General features: G+C 49.1%; 1 protein-coding gene across 2 annotated transcripts in view; it reads left to right on the top strand.

The window, feature by feature from the left end:
• KMT2A (lysine methyltransferase 2A) overlaps positions 1-18,637 on the top strand; it is a 1,541,152-nt gene that overhangs the window by 734,853 nt on the left and 787,662 nt on the right. For both annotated transcript variants that reach the window (XM_078682247.1, XM_078682245.1), the window contains exon 14: positions 12,200-12,313. In XM_078682247.1, the coding sequence (XP_078538373.1) occupies positions 12,200-12,313 (114 nt within the window). The remainder of the gene's footprint in view (positions 1-12,199; positions 12,314-18,637) is intronic.

The raw sequence follows: 18,637 nt of genomic DNA, 5'->3' as shown, positions 1-18,637 counted from the left end.
AAACTCTTCCAGTGAGAGCGAGGCAGAGGATAGCCAACGCCATCATGCAGGACAAGGGCCAGACACCATCCCTTCGAGACCTGGGGCTCTCATCAGACGAAGAGGACAACGTCGCCGGAGAAGACGACGGCTACACGGTCGTAGAGACCGATTATAAGAAGACTCCTATAAAGGTAGGAGACTCTACGGCCCCTAAAGCCCCGAAAGACACTCGACAGTCTGACCCAGACTCTCGAAAAAACGAGGGCAAGTCCTCGAAAGCGCCGACGCCGAAAGCTTCGGTGTCCTCGGCTACACCCAGGCCCAGCGGATCCTCAGAGAAGGACTCCCAGGCGTCGAAAGCTGGAGAACAGCAAAAGACTTCGAAAAGCGTCCCCGAAAAGGAACGTTCGATGCCGAAAGAAAAGAAGCCGAAGAGTATTTCGGTGAAGATAAAGGACCCGAAAGCCAGCTCAGCGCCGAAGCCCGCCTCGGCGCCGACCTATCCGCCGAAGAGAGCGGCCGAACCATTCGACGCCGAACACGCCGCCGAAATGGAGGAGAAAAAGGGATGGCTCGAGGCCGAAATGGAGAATATCCTGCAACGGAAAAAAGAATTCGACGCCAGGATGAAGGACTACTTGATCCCGACGAAACCGAAGCCACAGGTTGTCGAGATAACCGAGGAGGAGGACTACGACGCCCAAGGACAGTCGTGAAGCCCGGAGGGGCTGGAAGAAGAAGCCTCCTACTACAAAGATGAGGGGGACGACGACCAGAGGACATTCCTCAGCTCTGCATCCTCGGAGACACAAGAAATAGAGTGGCAAGACATCGACACCGAGAGCCCAGAAGAGACCGTGGACACGTATCCTTCAAGACCCTCGCCACCTGATGACATTGGGGTTTACAACACAGTCATCAAAAATGCAGCAACAGCTTTCGGGGTAAAACTCGACGAAGAAAAACAGAAGGCAGATTTCCTTCTAGAGACACTGCTCCCAACACAAACAAGGAGCCAGTACCTGCCCATGCTTGAAAGCGTCAAGGCACAGGGGAAAGAGGCGGCTTTCAAGGAGCCTGCAACCTGCAAAGCGTCACACCCAGGACAGAGAAAAAGTACAAGCATTCCCCGAAGGACCCACCCTACATTCAGGGATCGGTCATGGCGGATTCCATCATCACAGCCACGGCAAGGAAGAGGGCTAGTGTGCCAACAACTTCAGGGCCACACCCAGACAAGGAAAGCAGAAGGATGGACCTGGCTGGGAGAAGGATCGAACGGAATGCCGCAATGCACTGGCGCATGGCAAATTCCAATGCACTGCTGAACAGGCACCAGTACCAGGTCTTGGACGAACTGGGCCAGTTACTCAAACACCTCCCTCAGGAACACCAGCAAAGGGCTGCGCACCTTGTGGAGGAGGGGAAGAATGTGGCAAATTATTGCCTCAAAACTGCCTTGGACGGGGCTGACACGTCCAGCAGACTCATGATGATGGGCATCACAGAAAGAAGGCAAGCCTGGCTCAGGATTTCAGGCTTCAAGCCGGAGGTGCAACACAGCATACTGAACACCCCGTTCAATGGAGAGACACTGTTCGGGGCTCCAGTGGATGAGAAGCTCACCCAATTGAAGAAATATGACAAGACTGCAAGATCCATGGGGGCATTGCAGTTCAGAGGATCAAAGAGGGGCACCCCGTCACGAAGACCTAACGGGAGGCGAGGAAACCAGCCAGGAACATCGCACCAGGCGTTCCCACCAGGTCGACACCCAGACACAGCAAGGGCAACAAAAGCAATCCTGGCAGTACCAACAAAGAGGCCAGTCCTTTCGCGGGAGAGGGAGTGGACATGGACAAAATAGAAGAGGGGGACAACAACCCACCTCTAAGTGACTTGGTCACCCTGCATGTACCCACCCATGCAAAAACTCCCAGGGTGGAGCACGGATACAACAACAAGGAGTTACGCGAGCTAAACATCTGCGAGGAGGAAGACTAAACCTTTTCTTCCAGGAGTGGAAGAAAATAACCACAGACAAATGGGTACTAAACATCATACAGCACGGATGCTGCATAGAGTTGGAAAGGAGACCGCAAAACAGAAAACCGAAAAGAAGGGCGCTAGCAAAGAAAGAGCTAGAGCTACTTCAAGAGGAAGCAAAAGAACTGCTGCAAAAGCAGGCCATCGAACCAGTACCTTACAGAGAAAGGAACAGGGGAGTGGACTCAACCTACTTCCTAGTACCAAAAGTGGACGAGACCATGAGACCCATCCTGGAACTAAGGTTCTTAAACAAATTCATAAGAACACAAAAATGCAAGATAACATCCTTACAGGAAGTACTTCCTCAATTACAAGGCAGAGACTTCATGGTCACCGTAGACCTCAAGGATGCCTACCTGCGCATCCCAATGAACAGGGGGCACAAGCATCTGCTCAGATTTGTCATCAACAAAGACCACTACCAGTTCACAAGCCTGGGGTTCGGACTTAAATCGGCACCAAGGGTCTTCACAAAGTGCCTCGCAACAGTCGCAGCACACCTAAGAAGGGAAGGGATACACGTATACCCTTACCTAGACGACTGGCTAATAAAAGCAAGTTCATACAAGGCCTGCAAGCAGCACGCACAGAGAGTGACAAGCACACTGATGGCCCTAGGATTCTCCATCCACTGGGGGAAATCCTCAATGAGACCAGAACAGGTAAAAATCTTCCTGGGAGCACAGATCAACACCTTACAAAACAAGGTGTTCCCCAGCGAGAAGAGAACGCTAGCACTACTGAAGGAGACGCGACTCTACCTGAAGGGTCGAGCTCTGACAGTGAGGACGGCGAGCAAAGTCATGGGCATGATGGCGTCATGCATACACCTAGTGCCAAATGTACAGCTACACATGAGACCTTTCCAGGAATGGCTACAGGAACAATGGTCACAAGCTACAGGTCGTTGGGAAGATCTAGTGGTTGTAACGCACTCAGTGCAAGAAGAGATAGCATGGTGGAACATGGGGAACATAAGAAAGGGGAAGACTCTACACCACCAACGCCAACGGTGACCATCACCACAGACGCATCCCAGAAGGGATGGAGCGCTCACATGGAGAAACTCAGAGTGAGGGGTCTGTGGACACCAGCAGATGCGGTCAGACACATCAACTACCTGGAATTAAAGACCGTTTTCCTCGCAATAAAGGCTTTCCAGACGAAACTGTACAACCAGAGAGTGTTGATCCAGACAGACAACACAACATCGATGTTCTACATCAACAAGCAGGGAGGGACAAAATCAGCCCCGCTTTCAAATCTAGCGCAAGAAATATGGAGATGGGCCATCCCACTCAAGATAGACCTGCTAGCCATACATCTACCAGGGAAAGACAATGTAGAAGCAGACTGGCTCAGCAGACAGACATCGGCATCCCCGAGTGGGAGCTCAATGCACAGGAAACAAAGAAGCTGTTCGACAAGTGGGGAACACCGTCAATAGACCTGTTTGCAACACGCCAAAATGCAAAATGCCGAAACTTCGCATCCAGGCAACCAGGGGAAGGGTCCCTGGGGAATGCCCTGTGGATAAGCTGGTCGAAGACATTTGCTTACACTTTTCCCCTGATACCTCTGATACACAAGGTACTCAACAAGTGCAGAAATAGCAACATGACTCTGATACTGGTTGCACCACAGTGGGCCAGGCAGACATGGTACTCTCAGATAATGGAGATGACACCGAGTGCACCCCACAGATTTGGAAAAAGGAAAGACCTACTCTCCATGCAAAACAGAGAGGTGCTGTACCCAGAGCCAGAGAGCCTCAGCCTAGTAGCATGGCTCCTGAGGACATAGTTTGCACATCTGAAATTACCGGAAAGCACCCTGAGGGTACTACGGGAAGCAAGAAGACCCAGCACACGGAAGTGCTATGTGTCAAAGTGGAAGAGATTCACACTGTGGTGCAGGAAGGAAAAGCTGCACAAAAAGATGCAGAAGGACTCAACAGTGCTTAAATACCTCACGCACCTGCTCGACAAAAAACTGAGCTCATCCTCACTAAGAGTACACCTAGCAGCGATAGTCGCTTACACAAGAGTAGAAACAGGCAAGAGCTTCTTTACATCACAGATAGTAAAGAGATTCCTGGAAGGAGCAAAAAAGATCGCACCACCAAAGAGGGTGACGCCACCGGCATGGAACCTTAATTTAGTCCTAACGTAACTAATGAAAGAACCTTTTGAACCGATTAATAAGGTTTCCCTACAAATGCTGACCATGAAAACAGCTTTCTTGGTGGCAATCACCTCGCTGCACAGAGTGAGCGAGCTACAGGCGCTAACGCTACAAGAACCCTACATCCAGATGCACAATGATAGGGTGGTGATGAGAACAGACCCACACTTTATGTCAAAGGTGGTGTCAAGGTTCCATATCAACCAAACAATACAAATACCAAGTTTCTTCCAGAAACCAGCCACAAGCGCTGAAAAAGGCACTGCACACTGTGGACGCCAGGGCAGTCATGCACTACATAAAAAGAACTAAGGAACACCCATTCAAGATATATGCCTGGCGGCAACATGGGCTTCAGTGCACACGTTCACGAAGCACTACTGTGTGGCTATACAAATGAACAAGGAAGCACAAGTCGGACAAAAGGTGCTTCAACACATATTCAACACCCAACGCTCATCTTCCACCCAGCCGCCACAAACATAACAAACCGCTACAAAGTCTATGCACAGCATAGTGAATCCAGAAAGATTCACGCTGCAAAACGAATAGTTTCTTACCTGTCGGTGTAGTTTTGCAGCTTGAAGATCTTTCTGGATTTACTAGCGAACCCACCCACCTCCGCCAGAAAGATGAGGCTGGAGAAAGAGGGGGTTAAAAACAAAGACAATACTGAAACAGACGCCTTAAAGGTTTAAGCGGTGAATCACTTACTTGAACATTGCCATGGATTCGGAAACAGAACACAAAATGAGAAAAAAGAATCCGAAGATGGCGCCCAAGGGTTGGAGCTTCCGCAGGAAGCGTGCCGACGTCACGGGAAGTACACCAAAAGGTGGGACGTCAACACCCACATGGGCTATGAAAAAAAAAAAAAAGACTACGATTCCGGACCCAACCACCAGACCGCGGAATAATGCACAGCATAGTGAATCCAGAAAGATCTTCAAGCTGCAAAACTACACCGACAGGTAAGAAACTATTAGTTTGGGACCCACACCCCTGTACAGGTTTTTAGGACCCTTTGGAAGACTCAGACTTTTTTCTTGGGGATTCTCACCACCTCTCCCCTGGGGAGGTTTTGTGACCCCCTTCTTCTGGTCAACCCCAGTGGTTGTCCTTGTCACCCTAGTCTTGACCCAGTGGTCTGCCATCTTTCCCAATTCTTTAGGAGAAATTAGACCTAGGTCTACCAAATGCTGATATAACTTTTCATTTGTGCAATTACTTAGTATATGTTCCTTCATAAACAAATTCTAAAGTCCAGTAAAATAGTGCACATTGTGTCCAGTTATCCAACCATCCAGTGTCTTTACTGAGTGGTCTACAAAATCAATCCAGGATTGGTTCTGGGTTTTGTGAGCCCACCTGAATCTAATTCTGTACTCCTCAGTGGTTAGTACAAATCCCTCAGAGTCTTCTTCATGAGGTCATAGGACCATCCATCTGGCCCAGAGAGGGTCAGAAGCCTGTCTCTGCAGTTACCAGAGAACAGTTCCCACAGGAGTGCCCACAGAGATGTTTCTTTACCTTTCTCAAGTCACAAGCCCTCTCAAAGGCTTTGAACCACTTGGTGATGTCATCACCTTCCTCAAATTTCGGGACAATCCCTTTGGGGATTTTAAGATCATAAGACTATTCTTTATCCTTAATATTTTGAGTGCTGCCACCATTGATGGGTGCTAAACCCATCTTCTTCCTCTATTTCTCTAGAGCCCGGAGTCTGGACTCTAGTTCTAATCTTTTGCCCAGCGTTGCTAAAAAGCTGTCCTCTTCATTGGGGCTGCCACCTGTGTGGCCTCTAGGCCCCCAAGGGTTTATTCTTGGAGTCCATGATACAGTGACCCAGTCTTCCCTAGGAAGTGGGGGAGGTTGGTACCTATCTCCATCCTCCTCACCACCATTCTCAAAAGGGTGGGCCTTAGCATAATCATCCAACAGCTCCTGGAGCCTTTGTTTGGTTGGATGCTGGCCCATGGCTATGTTTTTAATTCTACATAAGGACCTTAGCTCCTGAAAAGACAGGTGGTTTAAGGGCTGAGGTCGAGCTCCTCAACCATGTCCTGTATGTCATCATGATTATCTTCACTAATAGCTGGGTTCTTTTGAGACATTCTAAAAAAAGTTCTAACCCCTCTTCCCTTGACTACAGTGACTTTTATTTTTCTAAAATCTTAAATGGACTTAGGCAACGCCCTACCAAGACTTTTAGTTTGTTTGGGGAAAAAATGCCAATTTGAAAAACTCAGAATTCTAAAGGCAATTTAAGAGTACTGTTGTGTGATCAGATGGTAACCAAGTAGTCCAACAAATGCAAGTTTGTATCCCACCGCTGATCCACCAATGTAAGAAAGTGACTGTATATACTGCCCCAAAGTAAGGCGCAGTGTGCACAGAGTCACCAGTCCCCAGAGGTTTAGCAGAGGTTAAAGTTAGATATAACCTTACTCTCTAAAGTGGTAGCTTGGGTGAGCCGTAAGGCAGTATCAGATCACAGTGTAAAGCATTTGTTGTACACACTCCTTCTGCAAATGGTCTCTGTGAGAAAGTGCCATCTTTCTTGCCTTGGTATGCCCCCACTTTTGTTTCTGAATTGCTAATGTGCTTTGACTGAGTGTGCCCTGGGCTCCTTCCAACCAGGTACCCAGGGCATGTGTTCCTTCCCTAAAAACTGTGTTGAAACAAAACCTAATTGGCATCTCTGGCCACCTATCAGCCCCAAGTAAATGGTACCCTAGGTACCCAGGGCATGGTGACCAGAGAAGACCCCTAAGGGCTGCAGCACTTATTGTGCCACCCTTAGGGGCCCTGTGCCTGGGTACCCACACACTGCCTTTGGCAGGGTGAGTGCCTAGGTACAGAACTAAACAAAGAGTCGACATGGCACACATCCCTGTATGCCATGCCCACAAACCCACTGCCCTGGCATACATCAGTCACCACTCTAGCTGGGTGCCCTATGCGAGTGGCGTGGGCCCAGGAGCATGAGCCCTGTGCCCCTACAGTACCCAGGGTCATTCCTGGGCACTGTAAGTGCAGTGATGCCATTAAGAGTATATGGTGCTGGGAGGTTCTCATTACAAACTCCACAGTACCATAATGGCTACACTGAAGACTGACAAGTTTGGTACCAAACTTCTCAGCACATTAAACCTGCACTGATGCCAGTGTGAGATTTAATGTAAAATGCACCAGAGGGCATCTTTGAGATGCCCCCTGAAAACCTAAATTACAATCCACGTCTGGCTAAGTGGCTGCAGGGGCTGACATACAACAGACATGTTGCTGGACCCCTGGGTAGGAGAGCCCCTGCTCTCCTGGGCCTGCAACAATGCACATCCTGGGCGAGGTGCTAGGTCTCCTCACCCAGGATGGGTAGGGGGAAGCTTCAAAGGCTCTGTGAGCTTCTCCAGACCATTTGCTGTACCCAGCAACCAGCCCACACCAGTCCTGCCCCCCACTCTGGCGGGAAAAACCACGTCGGGAAGGAGGGTGTGCCAACCTTTGCCACCTCCACCCCTCAGGTGGGGGAGGCGAGGTGGAGCACAACCCCGGGCTCCGGCCATCTTGAAGATGGGGAGCCCTGCCCAATCACAGCTAGGCTTCTGCCCCCCTCCCACAGGGGAGGAGCAGGCTAGGGGGTGTCCTCACCCCAGGGCAGGGACCCATTGGTCCCTGTCCTTGCCCTACTTGTAACACCCCTAAATTCAGTATTTAGGGGCTCCCTGAACCTACCTTCCTGAGATCCCGATACGAAAAGAAGAAAGAAGATCAAGGAGATCCGCCGTGCAGCTGCGAACAACAGGACGACAACAACTGACTTGGCCCCAGCCCTACCGGCCTGTCGATCCTGGAACGTGCTCCTGCTTAATCCCGGCGACTCCTGCGGACAGCAACCTTGGGACACCCGGAGGACCTGCCTGCCTTGACCCTCTTGAAGACTGGGACTCCCATCAGCAGAGGCTCTGCTGCAACAAACCACCTGGTGCCAACGAGTAAGCTCCGGACCAGCCCACTCTTCACCCGCCGAGCCCCGGCCGGGCCCAACCGAACCAAGACCACGAGGACGTCCTCCCAGCGACTGGGACCCGAAGTCCAGTGCCCAAAGACCCTCCTCGACGAACCAGCCGACGCCTGCAGACTCAGAACCAGGGGCCACCCCAACCGCGACCAGCTGAGGGTAAGCTTTTCCGACACCCAGAGACACCCCTGCACCCGGCGCCCTACATCCCCCTGTGCCTCCTTTTGGGGTACCTACCTGTGCTCCAAGATCCCAACTTACCTCTCGAAGTGCTGGTCGCCCCTGGAGAGTCACCATCCTGAGCCTGCATCCTTTGTTCCTTTTTCAAGATCCTCATTGGATAACATTGAGCGCCCAAAGGCTCAAAAGCACCCTGCACCGAGCCGCCCGAGAGCCGCTGGCTGTGACCTCTTTGCCCTATCCTACTTCCCCCCTTGCCCTGAGCAAGTGACCGGGAGCCCAGCTCCCAGAGCCGCGTGGCCTGCTAGCCAGCAGCCACCAACCGAAGGCCCCTTTTCCCTCATTGAATAACATTGGGCCTACCTACCTCTGCACCCGGCCGCCCCTGCGCCGCTGGGACTGAACTAACTGTACTCACCTGACCCTGGGGACCCTTGAGTCTATGCCCAGAACCCTAACTTCACCAACCAAGTACTCACCTGGAAACCGGTAATTCACTTACCTGCCATTGGATAACATTGACCCATTTTGACTCCGATTTTTTTAAGTGTGAAGTTTTGAAAACTGAAAATATTCCTATAAAATCAAGTCCGAATTCGAAAATACTCACCTGTGATCAGGAGAGAAGCCAGTACTGTACTTTTTAGCCCAGTACTCAACTGTAAAAGTAATCCCTAGTGGGTTTACTAGTAACCTGTATGTTCTCCATAGGAACCCATTGTCTGCTTTTCTATGAAATTTCTTCCGTCTACTTTTGAAAACTTCAAATATTCTTTAAAAATCGTACGAAATACTGAATCGCAATTACCTACCTGTTTTGAGTTAAGCCCCCAGTGCTGGCCCTAGGAGACTAGTGCTGGGTTACAAAAGTAACGCGATCGTACTTTACCTGTAACCTGAATTTCCTCCCATTGAATAACATTGTGAGAATCTCCTCGAAAAGTTTCTACGTGTGAACTTTTTAAACCGCTTTATATTCAGGAAAAATCATCACTGTAACTAAACCGTTTTTGCTAATCTGGTTTTAGCTTAGACCCCAGGACTGAATGCAATATCTAGTCCTGGAACTACCAAAGTAACCCATAAAGTAATTAACTGTACTTTTCTATGAAAACCCATTGAGCTCATTGCTAGAGTGTTTCAGAATTGTATTGCCTTTTAGCTATCCTGTAATTATTGTGTGTACAAACTTATTGCTCCTCTGCAAAGTATTTACATGTGAGTACTCGTAACTTGAAAAGTATATTTTTATAACTGTTGGTTCTAAAAATAAAACAACTATATCTGAGGAAATAACAACAATTGGCCTGGAGTTCAGTTCTTGAGTGTGTGAAACCTTTTGCTGACTAGGTGTGTACAACAAATGCTTTACACTGTCCTCTGGTACTTTCTTACAGCTCGACCAAGCTACCACTTTGGAGAGTAAGGTCAGTTCTGACTTTAACCTCTGTTAAACCTTTGAGGTTTGTGGACTCTATACACACTGTACTGCCTTATTGTCCAGTATATATAGAGCCACTTTCTCACAAAACCCACCTTCCCAAACATGGTCACAGCCCGAGTGAAATAATCTGTATCTTTTTGGACCAGAAGACAAAACACCGCTATAGGTCTACATTTTCAGCAGCATGAAGCAGAATTCGTTATTAAGGACATCTGCTTAGAAGGGTGGGGCACCCACCTGCAGGAGGTAGCTACAAAAGGCCAATGACCAAGGAATGGGTCAACCTTACACAGTAATATCTTGGTTAATTTAGATAAAAACATGAACAGCCATCTAAATTAATAAAGAGCAACTTTTCTACACAATATGGACTTCTGACTCTGACTATATAAGCAGGGATTGAGCCTGAGGACATTAAGAATTGATGCTAAACACACTCATTACCCCCTTCAAAACTTTACTAATCAAAAACTCAAGAGGTCCAGAGTTTTTTTAGTGTGTTTCCACAAAAAACTACGTGAACACTGATATGGACTTGGATTTTCCTGTGGACCACTCTCTCTCTCTGTAGAAACCTAACAGTAATATCTTGGAACTGAGGTTCATCAGTAAAAGACAGCAATTGTTCCTGCCCAGAATCAAGGCGTATTCTGAGTTCTTGCATTGGGGACCGTAGGACTTCTATTCTCTTTCTGAACAAGCAAAGGGAAGTGAGGTCCCAAACACTGTCCAGGGAAGCTGAGCATCTCTGAATTTGGACCATCGAGGAAAGGTTATCTCTAAAACTGGCCTGGGGAGAGAGGAGGGGGATCAACAGTGATTGGACCCTCTTAAATCAAGCTACAGGAGTATGTCTGGAACAGGAGGTGATTGCGACAATTGAGTCAGCTGAAAAAGCTCTTAATTCACCGGATCAGCCAATCTGGACTTCTTTGCAACCTTTTCGAATACATGGTCGGGGACCTTTGCACATGCCTTTTCACTTTTTTTCCCCTCCCCTCATCCAGAGAATCATCCACAAAATAGAGGGAAGTGTGACATCTCATATTTATAGTTCTGACAATGGTCTAGGTAGCACCAGTTCACAGACCTTCACCATCTATCAGAGCCACCGTCCATTTCTTCAGATACTCATTCAGATCTTCCATCTAGGAGCAATTACCAAATTCTGTATGGCTCCTTGCATCCTTGGGACTATTGACTTTGTTCCTGAACATGAATTCGTAAACGTAAGCATCTCTCTTTAATGGGGAGGTAATTTCACAAGTCATGGTTAAGTTGTCGAAACCTAAAAAGCAACATTGAAAATATTCTGCTGGTATTTGCTTCGAAAATGCTGCCTTCTTTTAGAACTGTCAGTTGTTGCTCTACGTACCATACCTGGCTGAGTTTGGACTCTAGCATGATTTCATTAAAGTGCATCTTTCAGCCACATCAAAGTTATGCGTTTTCCAATTATCCCATCATATGGCCCAGCAGAATCATCTTAGTGACCAAGTTGTTCTGCAGACTAATCATTCCCTAAGCCCGCACAGACGACTACTTCAACCAGATAATAGTCCTGAAACAATTGAAGTGGGGCTACTTTCCAAGTAAGGAATCTCCGGTTTGTGGCAATCTAACTGTCCTTAACGAAAGAGGTTAGTGATGGGGCATTCCACAAGAAGACCAGACCCCTCTATGCAGTTTGTAATTGTGACACATATGCCGAGAATCTTTGTAGAACAATCCCTGCATATATGCGCAACATTATTGTTTGGAAGCAGTGGCAGGCATAGAATCTACAGTGTTGCAGTCAGTGCTTTTGACATATTTTTAAATAAATGAGTCTCTACTGGTCTCCTATAATCCACTACCTTGCATGTTCATGGCTGTGTTACAGTGCTTTTTCTGATTTAAGCATGTGAATATGTGAAAGGTCCATTGCTGGAGTAGAAATAAAGTGCTTACCTTTAACTAGAGTTCTCTGGTTTTAGTATCTTTCATAGATATGTGTCCCCAATTGAGGCTCATCTGTCATATTTATTTCCCATTTGTGCTCAAATCTGAGGTGTTTAGACCTAGAGTTCATTGTAGTCCTTTGTAGATTGGCTGGAGTTCAGGTATTTTCCAGTGAATTTACTGTGCTTCTAAAGTGGTACCTTTTAGAGCTTTCCTTCCATGTTAAAGTTTAATATTGCTATTTTAAAGTTACTGTCTGACACTGATATTGACAGGGAATAATGTGAATATGTGACTGTGAAAGATAGCAATGCAGGACAACTGTAGTTAAAGTTAAGTAACTGCTTTAATTCGCAAATTATGGCCGCTCTAATTGAGAAACCACCATCTTCTTGCAGGGAACTTTTGCCCCCTCTGTGATAAATGCTACGATGACGATGACTACGAAAGTAAGATGATGCAGTGCGGGAAATGTGACCGCTGGGTGCACTCAAAGTGTGAAAACCTCTCTGGTAAGCAGGGCCTTGCACCATAGAGACTGCTTGGAAGGTAAAGTCTCTGTACTTGATCTTCTCTATAGCATATTTATGTGGGATCTGTGGAGTGAATAAAGTGCCCCTAATAGTTATTACGTTTTTTTGAACATGTATTTATTGCTGACCGACCATGAACTTTATTGAAGGAATTAAAAAAATTGAAAAAGCAATGGACATTTCAATCATCCAACATAAAAATTAAATAATCAGCCACAAGAAATATATACCAAAAGTATACAGTTGGAGCAGTGGATGGTTTTTATGATATGAATACAGTTTGCTCATGGTATTACTGGTTGCATGTTTTTAGATAGTGTCCCCCCCTCCCCACCCCCGTACCAAAAAACCCTAGGAGGCCAGCTTTCTGTGCAGTACATTACTCATTATGCATCAATCTGCTAGGAAAGTTATCATCAAGCAAATACATGCATAGTGAACTGGTTCTTGTGTGGGGATTAGGAGTTATTCAGAGAGCCACTCATCCCAACTGTCAGTTTCAAGGACTGTTTACAGAAAATAATGGGAGAAAAATTAGGGCTTCTGAGATCAGAGAACGTCTGCTCTGAAGAAGTCTCGCAGCTGGTCTTTACCAAAGGAATGCGTTCGAGGCATGTGGGCTGCTAAATTCATATCTTAGCATTAGATCGCCGCCTAGTGTTGGGTCCGGATGATCGCACATTGTTGTCCTGGAAGAGTCTTCGAAGTATCCTGAGATAGGTGGCTCCTCCCCTGGACTACAGTGCGCATGGGCATCGGCTCCATCCCCAGATTGTTTTTTTCCGCCATTGGGTTCGGATGTGGTCTCGACGTCTTTCTGTCGAAACCGAGAAAAACTAACTTTTAGCGGCCAAAAGGCCTCGCTTTCTTGCGTCGGTATTGTCTGCGCACGGTCTCGAGTCTTCCGTCTCTTGGAGCCGGAATAAGCGAAGTTTTCTTTCGCTCTTCGAACTTTGAGGCCTTCTCATCGCGACACGACTGCAAAACTTTTCAGACATGGAGCGGAGCCCGTTTAAGTACTGCCCGCTCTGTGGGTCCAAGTACCCACACATCGATCTACACCCCGTTTGTAACAAATGCCTTTCGCCTGACCACGACGACGGCAAGTGCAAGGCCTGTGCACAGTTCCGCTCTAAGAAGACTCTCAAGCTTCGGCGCGCGGTGCGCATGGAAGCTAGACAAGCGGCCCCGGATCCGGAAAACATCTTCGGCGACCAAGAAGAAGAGGACCAGGGTCATCATCTTCAAATCTCCCCACCCGAGACGGAGGTCGAGGCGGATCCGGGAGACGACGACGGAGTCGTGGGTCACGGCCTTGAATACGTCGACGAGGTAGGAGACGACGATGAGATTTATGGGGCCGCGGCAGATAGCTCGGGGGACGAGCTCTGCCCCGAAGGTTACGAGGATACCGACCGGGTCACGGGATCGCCTGTTGGCCTTACCCAAGACCCGTTGCCGCAAGCCACAGCCCCGCCTTCGGGCCCGGCCACGGACTTACTTGCTGAGCAGACTGTTTCGAAACCGAAACCATCGGGATCGACAACATCTAAGATGGCCGACCCGAAAACGAAACCGAAACTTAAGGACTCGAGTGTCCCTAAGATGGCTGCCGTACCGGCAACAACGACTGGGCCCGCTACTCCATCGACTCCGTCGACCTCCGGTCCGCAGAAGTCGGAGAAGTCCGTCGATTCCGCTGCTGCAAAATCGAAATCGACGCCAGAGGAGGGGTCCTCTAAGAAAGATGGTCGGCACGGGTCAACAGCTGCGCCGCCGTCAAAGCACGCCAAAGCCGGCTCCGCGGAGGCTACGCAGGCGCACGGATCGAAGACTGGCACGTCTGCGCCCCGGTCCGAGGAATCGGGGTCGGTGACAACGGGATCCGCGTCCAAAGCGCACAAGGCCCACAAAGACGTCGGATCCGAGGGAAAGGTCAAGACATCCTCGTCGGCGCCAAAACACACTGTGAGTGAGACGTCCCTCATCGCCGAATCACTACAGAGAATCAGGGAGAAGGCCTCTGCTCCGTCGGCTCCGATATCATCGCCGCAGCCGCAAAAGGACAATCCAACAAAGCCTTCTGGAAAACTTCTCTTTATTTTGCCGCCGAAGGAGACGCCGAAAGCCTTTTCCACCAAATCTGCACCAAAGAAGGCGATTTCTTCAACGGCTGGCCCACTTCCACGTCGGGTACTCGAATCAGAGGATGATTCTGAGCATTTCATCGACGCTGATACAGGCAAACTGACCCTCTATAAGAGAAAAATCACTTCGGAGTCAGTGGACTCATATGTCATCCCACTGAAAAAGAAGAGGGTGCCCCTTGACGCTTCAGGCCTCATGGACCCAATCCAGCCTCCTCCGAGACGGAGCCCTACTCCCTCACCAGAACACTCTGCGGGTGAGGGGTATGATGAGGACGAGCAATACAATTTCCCTATCAATGAACCGGATGCACAACCGGACTCATATGATGACACTGGTGACCAGGGCACCCTAAGTGTGGGGCAGGACCCGCAGCTTTTTAATGCACGTGCATCCCCAACTGAGGATTCAGCAGGTTTTCATGCACTACTCGAAAGGGCGGCAGCCAATCATGATGTGGACATGCATGCTGACCCGGTTGAGGAAGACTTCCTTTTCGACACATTTTCAGTCTCTGAAAGGACAGTAAAGACACTGCCTATGCTTAAAGGAGTCCTCAAGCATGCTGGGGACATATTTAAGGAGCCTACAAGAGCAAGAGTGGTCAATCCACGTATTGAAAAAAAGTACAGACCTGCACCTGCAGACCCCGCATACATTCGGGGACAGTTGCCACTGGACTCTCTTGTGGTCGCCAATGCCAGGAAACGTGCCAACTCCCAGACGACGGGTGAAGCTCCTCCCCCGGATAAGGAGTCCAAAGTGCTAGAGGCAGGGGGCAAAAGAGTAGCTGCACAGGCATCAAACTTTTGGCGCATTGCCAATACACAGGCACTCTTAGCGCGTTACGATAGGGCGCACTACGACACCCTAGAACAGAATATACAACACCTGCCTCCACAGTTCCAAGAAGGCACAAAGCTGCTTATTGAGGAAGGGAAGCTAATCTCAAACGCGGCCATCAAGTGTGCACTTGACGCAGCAGACACAGCGGCTAGAGCTATCAACACTAGCGTTATGCTGAGACGACAGGCGTGGCTCCGCATCTCAGGGTTTAAGCCGGATATTCAGACAACCATTCTTAATCAGCCAGTCAATCCTGATAGTCTGTTTGGTCCAGATGTTGACACCACCCTAGAAAAAATAAAAAAAGACACGGAAACTGCTAAGTCCATGGGGGCCCTACAGTCACAACAGTTTCGTGGCAGCAATTTTCGTCGCTCAGGTGCACGTGGAGTCACCAGAGGACAAATGGGTCAACAATCTCAGTTCTCAAGAGGAGGAGCACAATCCTCGTTCACAAAACAGAACAAGGGAGGTTACAGAAATAACAGCAACAGAGGTCGCGGCAGAGGAAACAACAGCTCCCGCTCCTCTACCCCAAGCAAACAGTGACTCTCTGTCACTGCCCCCCGACCACTTAACACCTGTCGGGGGGAGACTGCAGCAGTTCCTGCCCGTCTGGAGAACCATCACCACAGACAGGTGGGTGCGACAACTAGTCCAGTATGGTTATTGCCTAGAGTTGAAATCCACTCCACCCAACATCCCGCCAAGGCAAAGGCCTATGTCCGCAGAGCACTTGCTCTTATTGCAGCAGGAAGTAGTGGGGATGCTGCAAAAAGGCGCAATCGAGCTCGTGCCGGTGGGAGAGGAAGGCACAGGGGTGTATTCCCTGTACTTCCTTATTCCAAAGAAGGACGGATCTCTCAGACCCATTCTAGATCTACGTCCCCTCAACCTGTACATACTATCAGAACATTTCCACATGCTTACACTGCAACAGATTCTTCCCTTGCTAAACAAAGGGGACTTCTTAGCAACCTTAGATCTCAAGGATGCTTATTTCCACATTCCACTACACCCGTCCCACAGGAAATACCTCAGGTTCACTATTCAAGGCAAGCATTACCAGTTCAAGGTCCTACCCTTCGGAGTCACCACAGCCCCAAGGGTGTTTACCAAGTGTCTGGCGACAGTAGCAGCGCACCTCAGGAGGCAGAACATCCATGTCTACCCCTACCTAGACGACTGGCTCGTGCAAGCCAAATCGGAACAACAGTGCGCCGCGGACATGTCGACTACAATTCACCTTCTTCACAATCTGGGTTTCTCGCTGAACTACCCAAAGTCGCATCTACAACCAGCACATGTCCGGCAGTTCCTAGGTGCGACGATCAACACCCTGACGGCCATGGCTCAGCCAAACCAAGTCAGGATAGACAGCATGCAGTCTCTAATCCAAAAGTTCAGACCACAACACTCGCTTCCAGCGAGAGTGTTCATGCAGTTGATAGGCATGATGGCCTCCTGCATCTTCATAGTCCCTCACGCACGGTTGCATATGCGCCCGCTCCAGGAGTGCTTAGCGAATCAGTGGACACAGGCTCAGGGGCAATTGACAGACCTAGTGTTGGTTACCAGTCGGGCATACGACTCTCTGCATTGGTGGACTCCACACAACCTTTGCAAGGGCCGACTGTTCCAAGAGCCAGTGCCGCAGATTATCCTGACAACGGACGCATCTCTCCAGGGATGGGGAGCTCATCTGCTCACTTACACAGTGCAGGGACTATGGACGACGCAGCAACAGAAGATGCACATCAACTATCTGGAACTGATGGCAATCTTCATGGCGATCAAGTCCTTCATTGTACATCTGTGCAACAAGGTCGTGTTAGTCCGGACGGACAACATGACTGCGATGTACTACATTCAAAAGCAGGGAGGCACCCACTCGCCACAGCTGTCTCATCTGGCTCAGAGCATGTGGAAGTGGGCCATTCAGAGGAACATTTTCCTCATGGCAGAACACCTCCCAGGAAAGGACAATCAGATGGCGGATCTGCTCAGCAGGTACAGCCATCAAATGCACGAGTGGGAGATACACCCATCTGTCCTCCACCCGTACTTCCAGCAGTGGGGTCATCCGGAGATAGACCTGTTTGTCACAAAAGAAAACGCAAAATGCCGACACTTTGCCGCCAGGTTCCCTCACCCACAGTCGCAGGGGAATGCGATATGGATGAACTGGTCAGGCAAATTTGCGTACGCTTTTCCGCCAGCCCCTCTAATACCGCTGGTCGCAAGAAAGCTAAGGCAGCATGCGATGACTCTCATCCTAGTTGCTCCAACGTGGGCGCGCCAGGCTTGGTACACCACGTTCCTCGAACTCTCAGTGGTGCCGCATCAAAGACTGCGCCTCACGCCCAGTCTTTTGACGCAGAACCATGGAGAAATTCAGCATCCAGATCCGCAACAGCTCAACCTGGCGATCTGGCTCCTGAAGTCCTAGAGTTTGGATACCTTAACCTACCTCCGGAATGCATGAACATCATCAAGGAGGCAAGGAAGCCAACTACCAGAGCATGCTATGCTGCAAAATGGAAGCGTTTTGTCATTTACTGTACAGCCAATGACATTAACCCGCTAGATGCATCTATCCCCAACATCATTTGCTATCTGTTGCATCTTTACAAGTGCAATCTAGCGTACACTTCCATTCGGATACATCTATCCGCCATAGCGGCTTATCTTCAAAACAGGCAGCACCTCTCTGTCTTCAGAGTGCCCGCCATTAAAGCCTTCCTTGAAGGTCTGAAACAAGTCATTCCCCCAAGAACACCGCCAGCTCCGGTGTGGAACCTCAATGTCGTTCTCACCAGGCTGATGGGACCACCATTTGAGCCACTGCACTCGTGTGAACTCCAGTTCCTTACGTGGAAAGTAGCTTTCCTAGTAGCTATTACGTCTCTGAGGCGTGTCAGTGAGCTGCAAGCGCTCACAATCCAAGAGCCATTCATTCAAATTCATCCAAATAGGGTAGTGCTACGCACTAACCCCAAATTCCTTCCGAAGGTGGTGTCACAGTTTCATCTCAACCAAACTATTGACTTACCAGCATTCTTTCAAAACCCGCAAACGGTGGCAGAAAGAATGCTCCATACCTTAGACGTACGGAGGGCGTTGATGTACTACATAGACAGAACACAACCCTTTAGAAAGACAAAACAACTTTTTGTTGCCTTCGCACCACAACACAAAGGCAACACTATTTCCAAAGCAGGGATAGCCAGATGGATTGTTAAATGCATCCAGATATGTTATCAAAAGGCCAAGCGCACTTTAACAATACCCCCAAGGGCGCACTCCACA

The sequence above is a fragment of the Lissotriton helveticus genome, chromosome 3_1, assembly GCF_964261635.1.
Source record: "Lissotriton helveticus chromosome 3_1, aLisHel1.1, whole genome shotgun sequence".
Lineage (NCBI taxonomy): Eukaryota > Metazoa > Chordata > Amphibia > Caudata > Salamandridae > Lissotriton > Lissotriton helveticus.
This window is presented reverse-complemented; position numbering and strand designations above follow the sequence as displayed.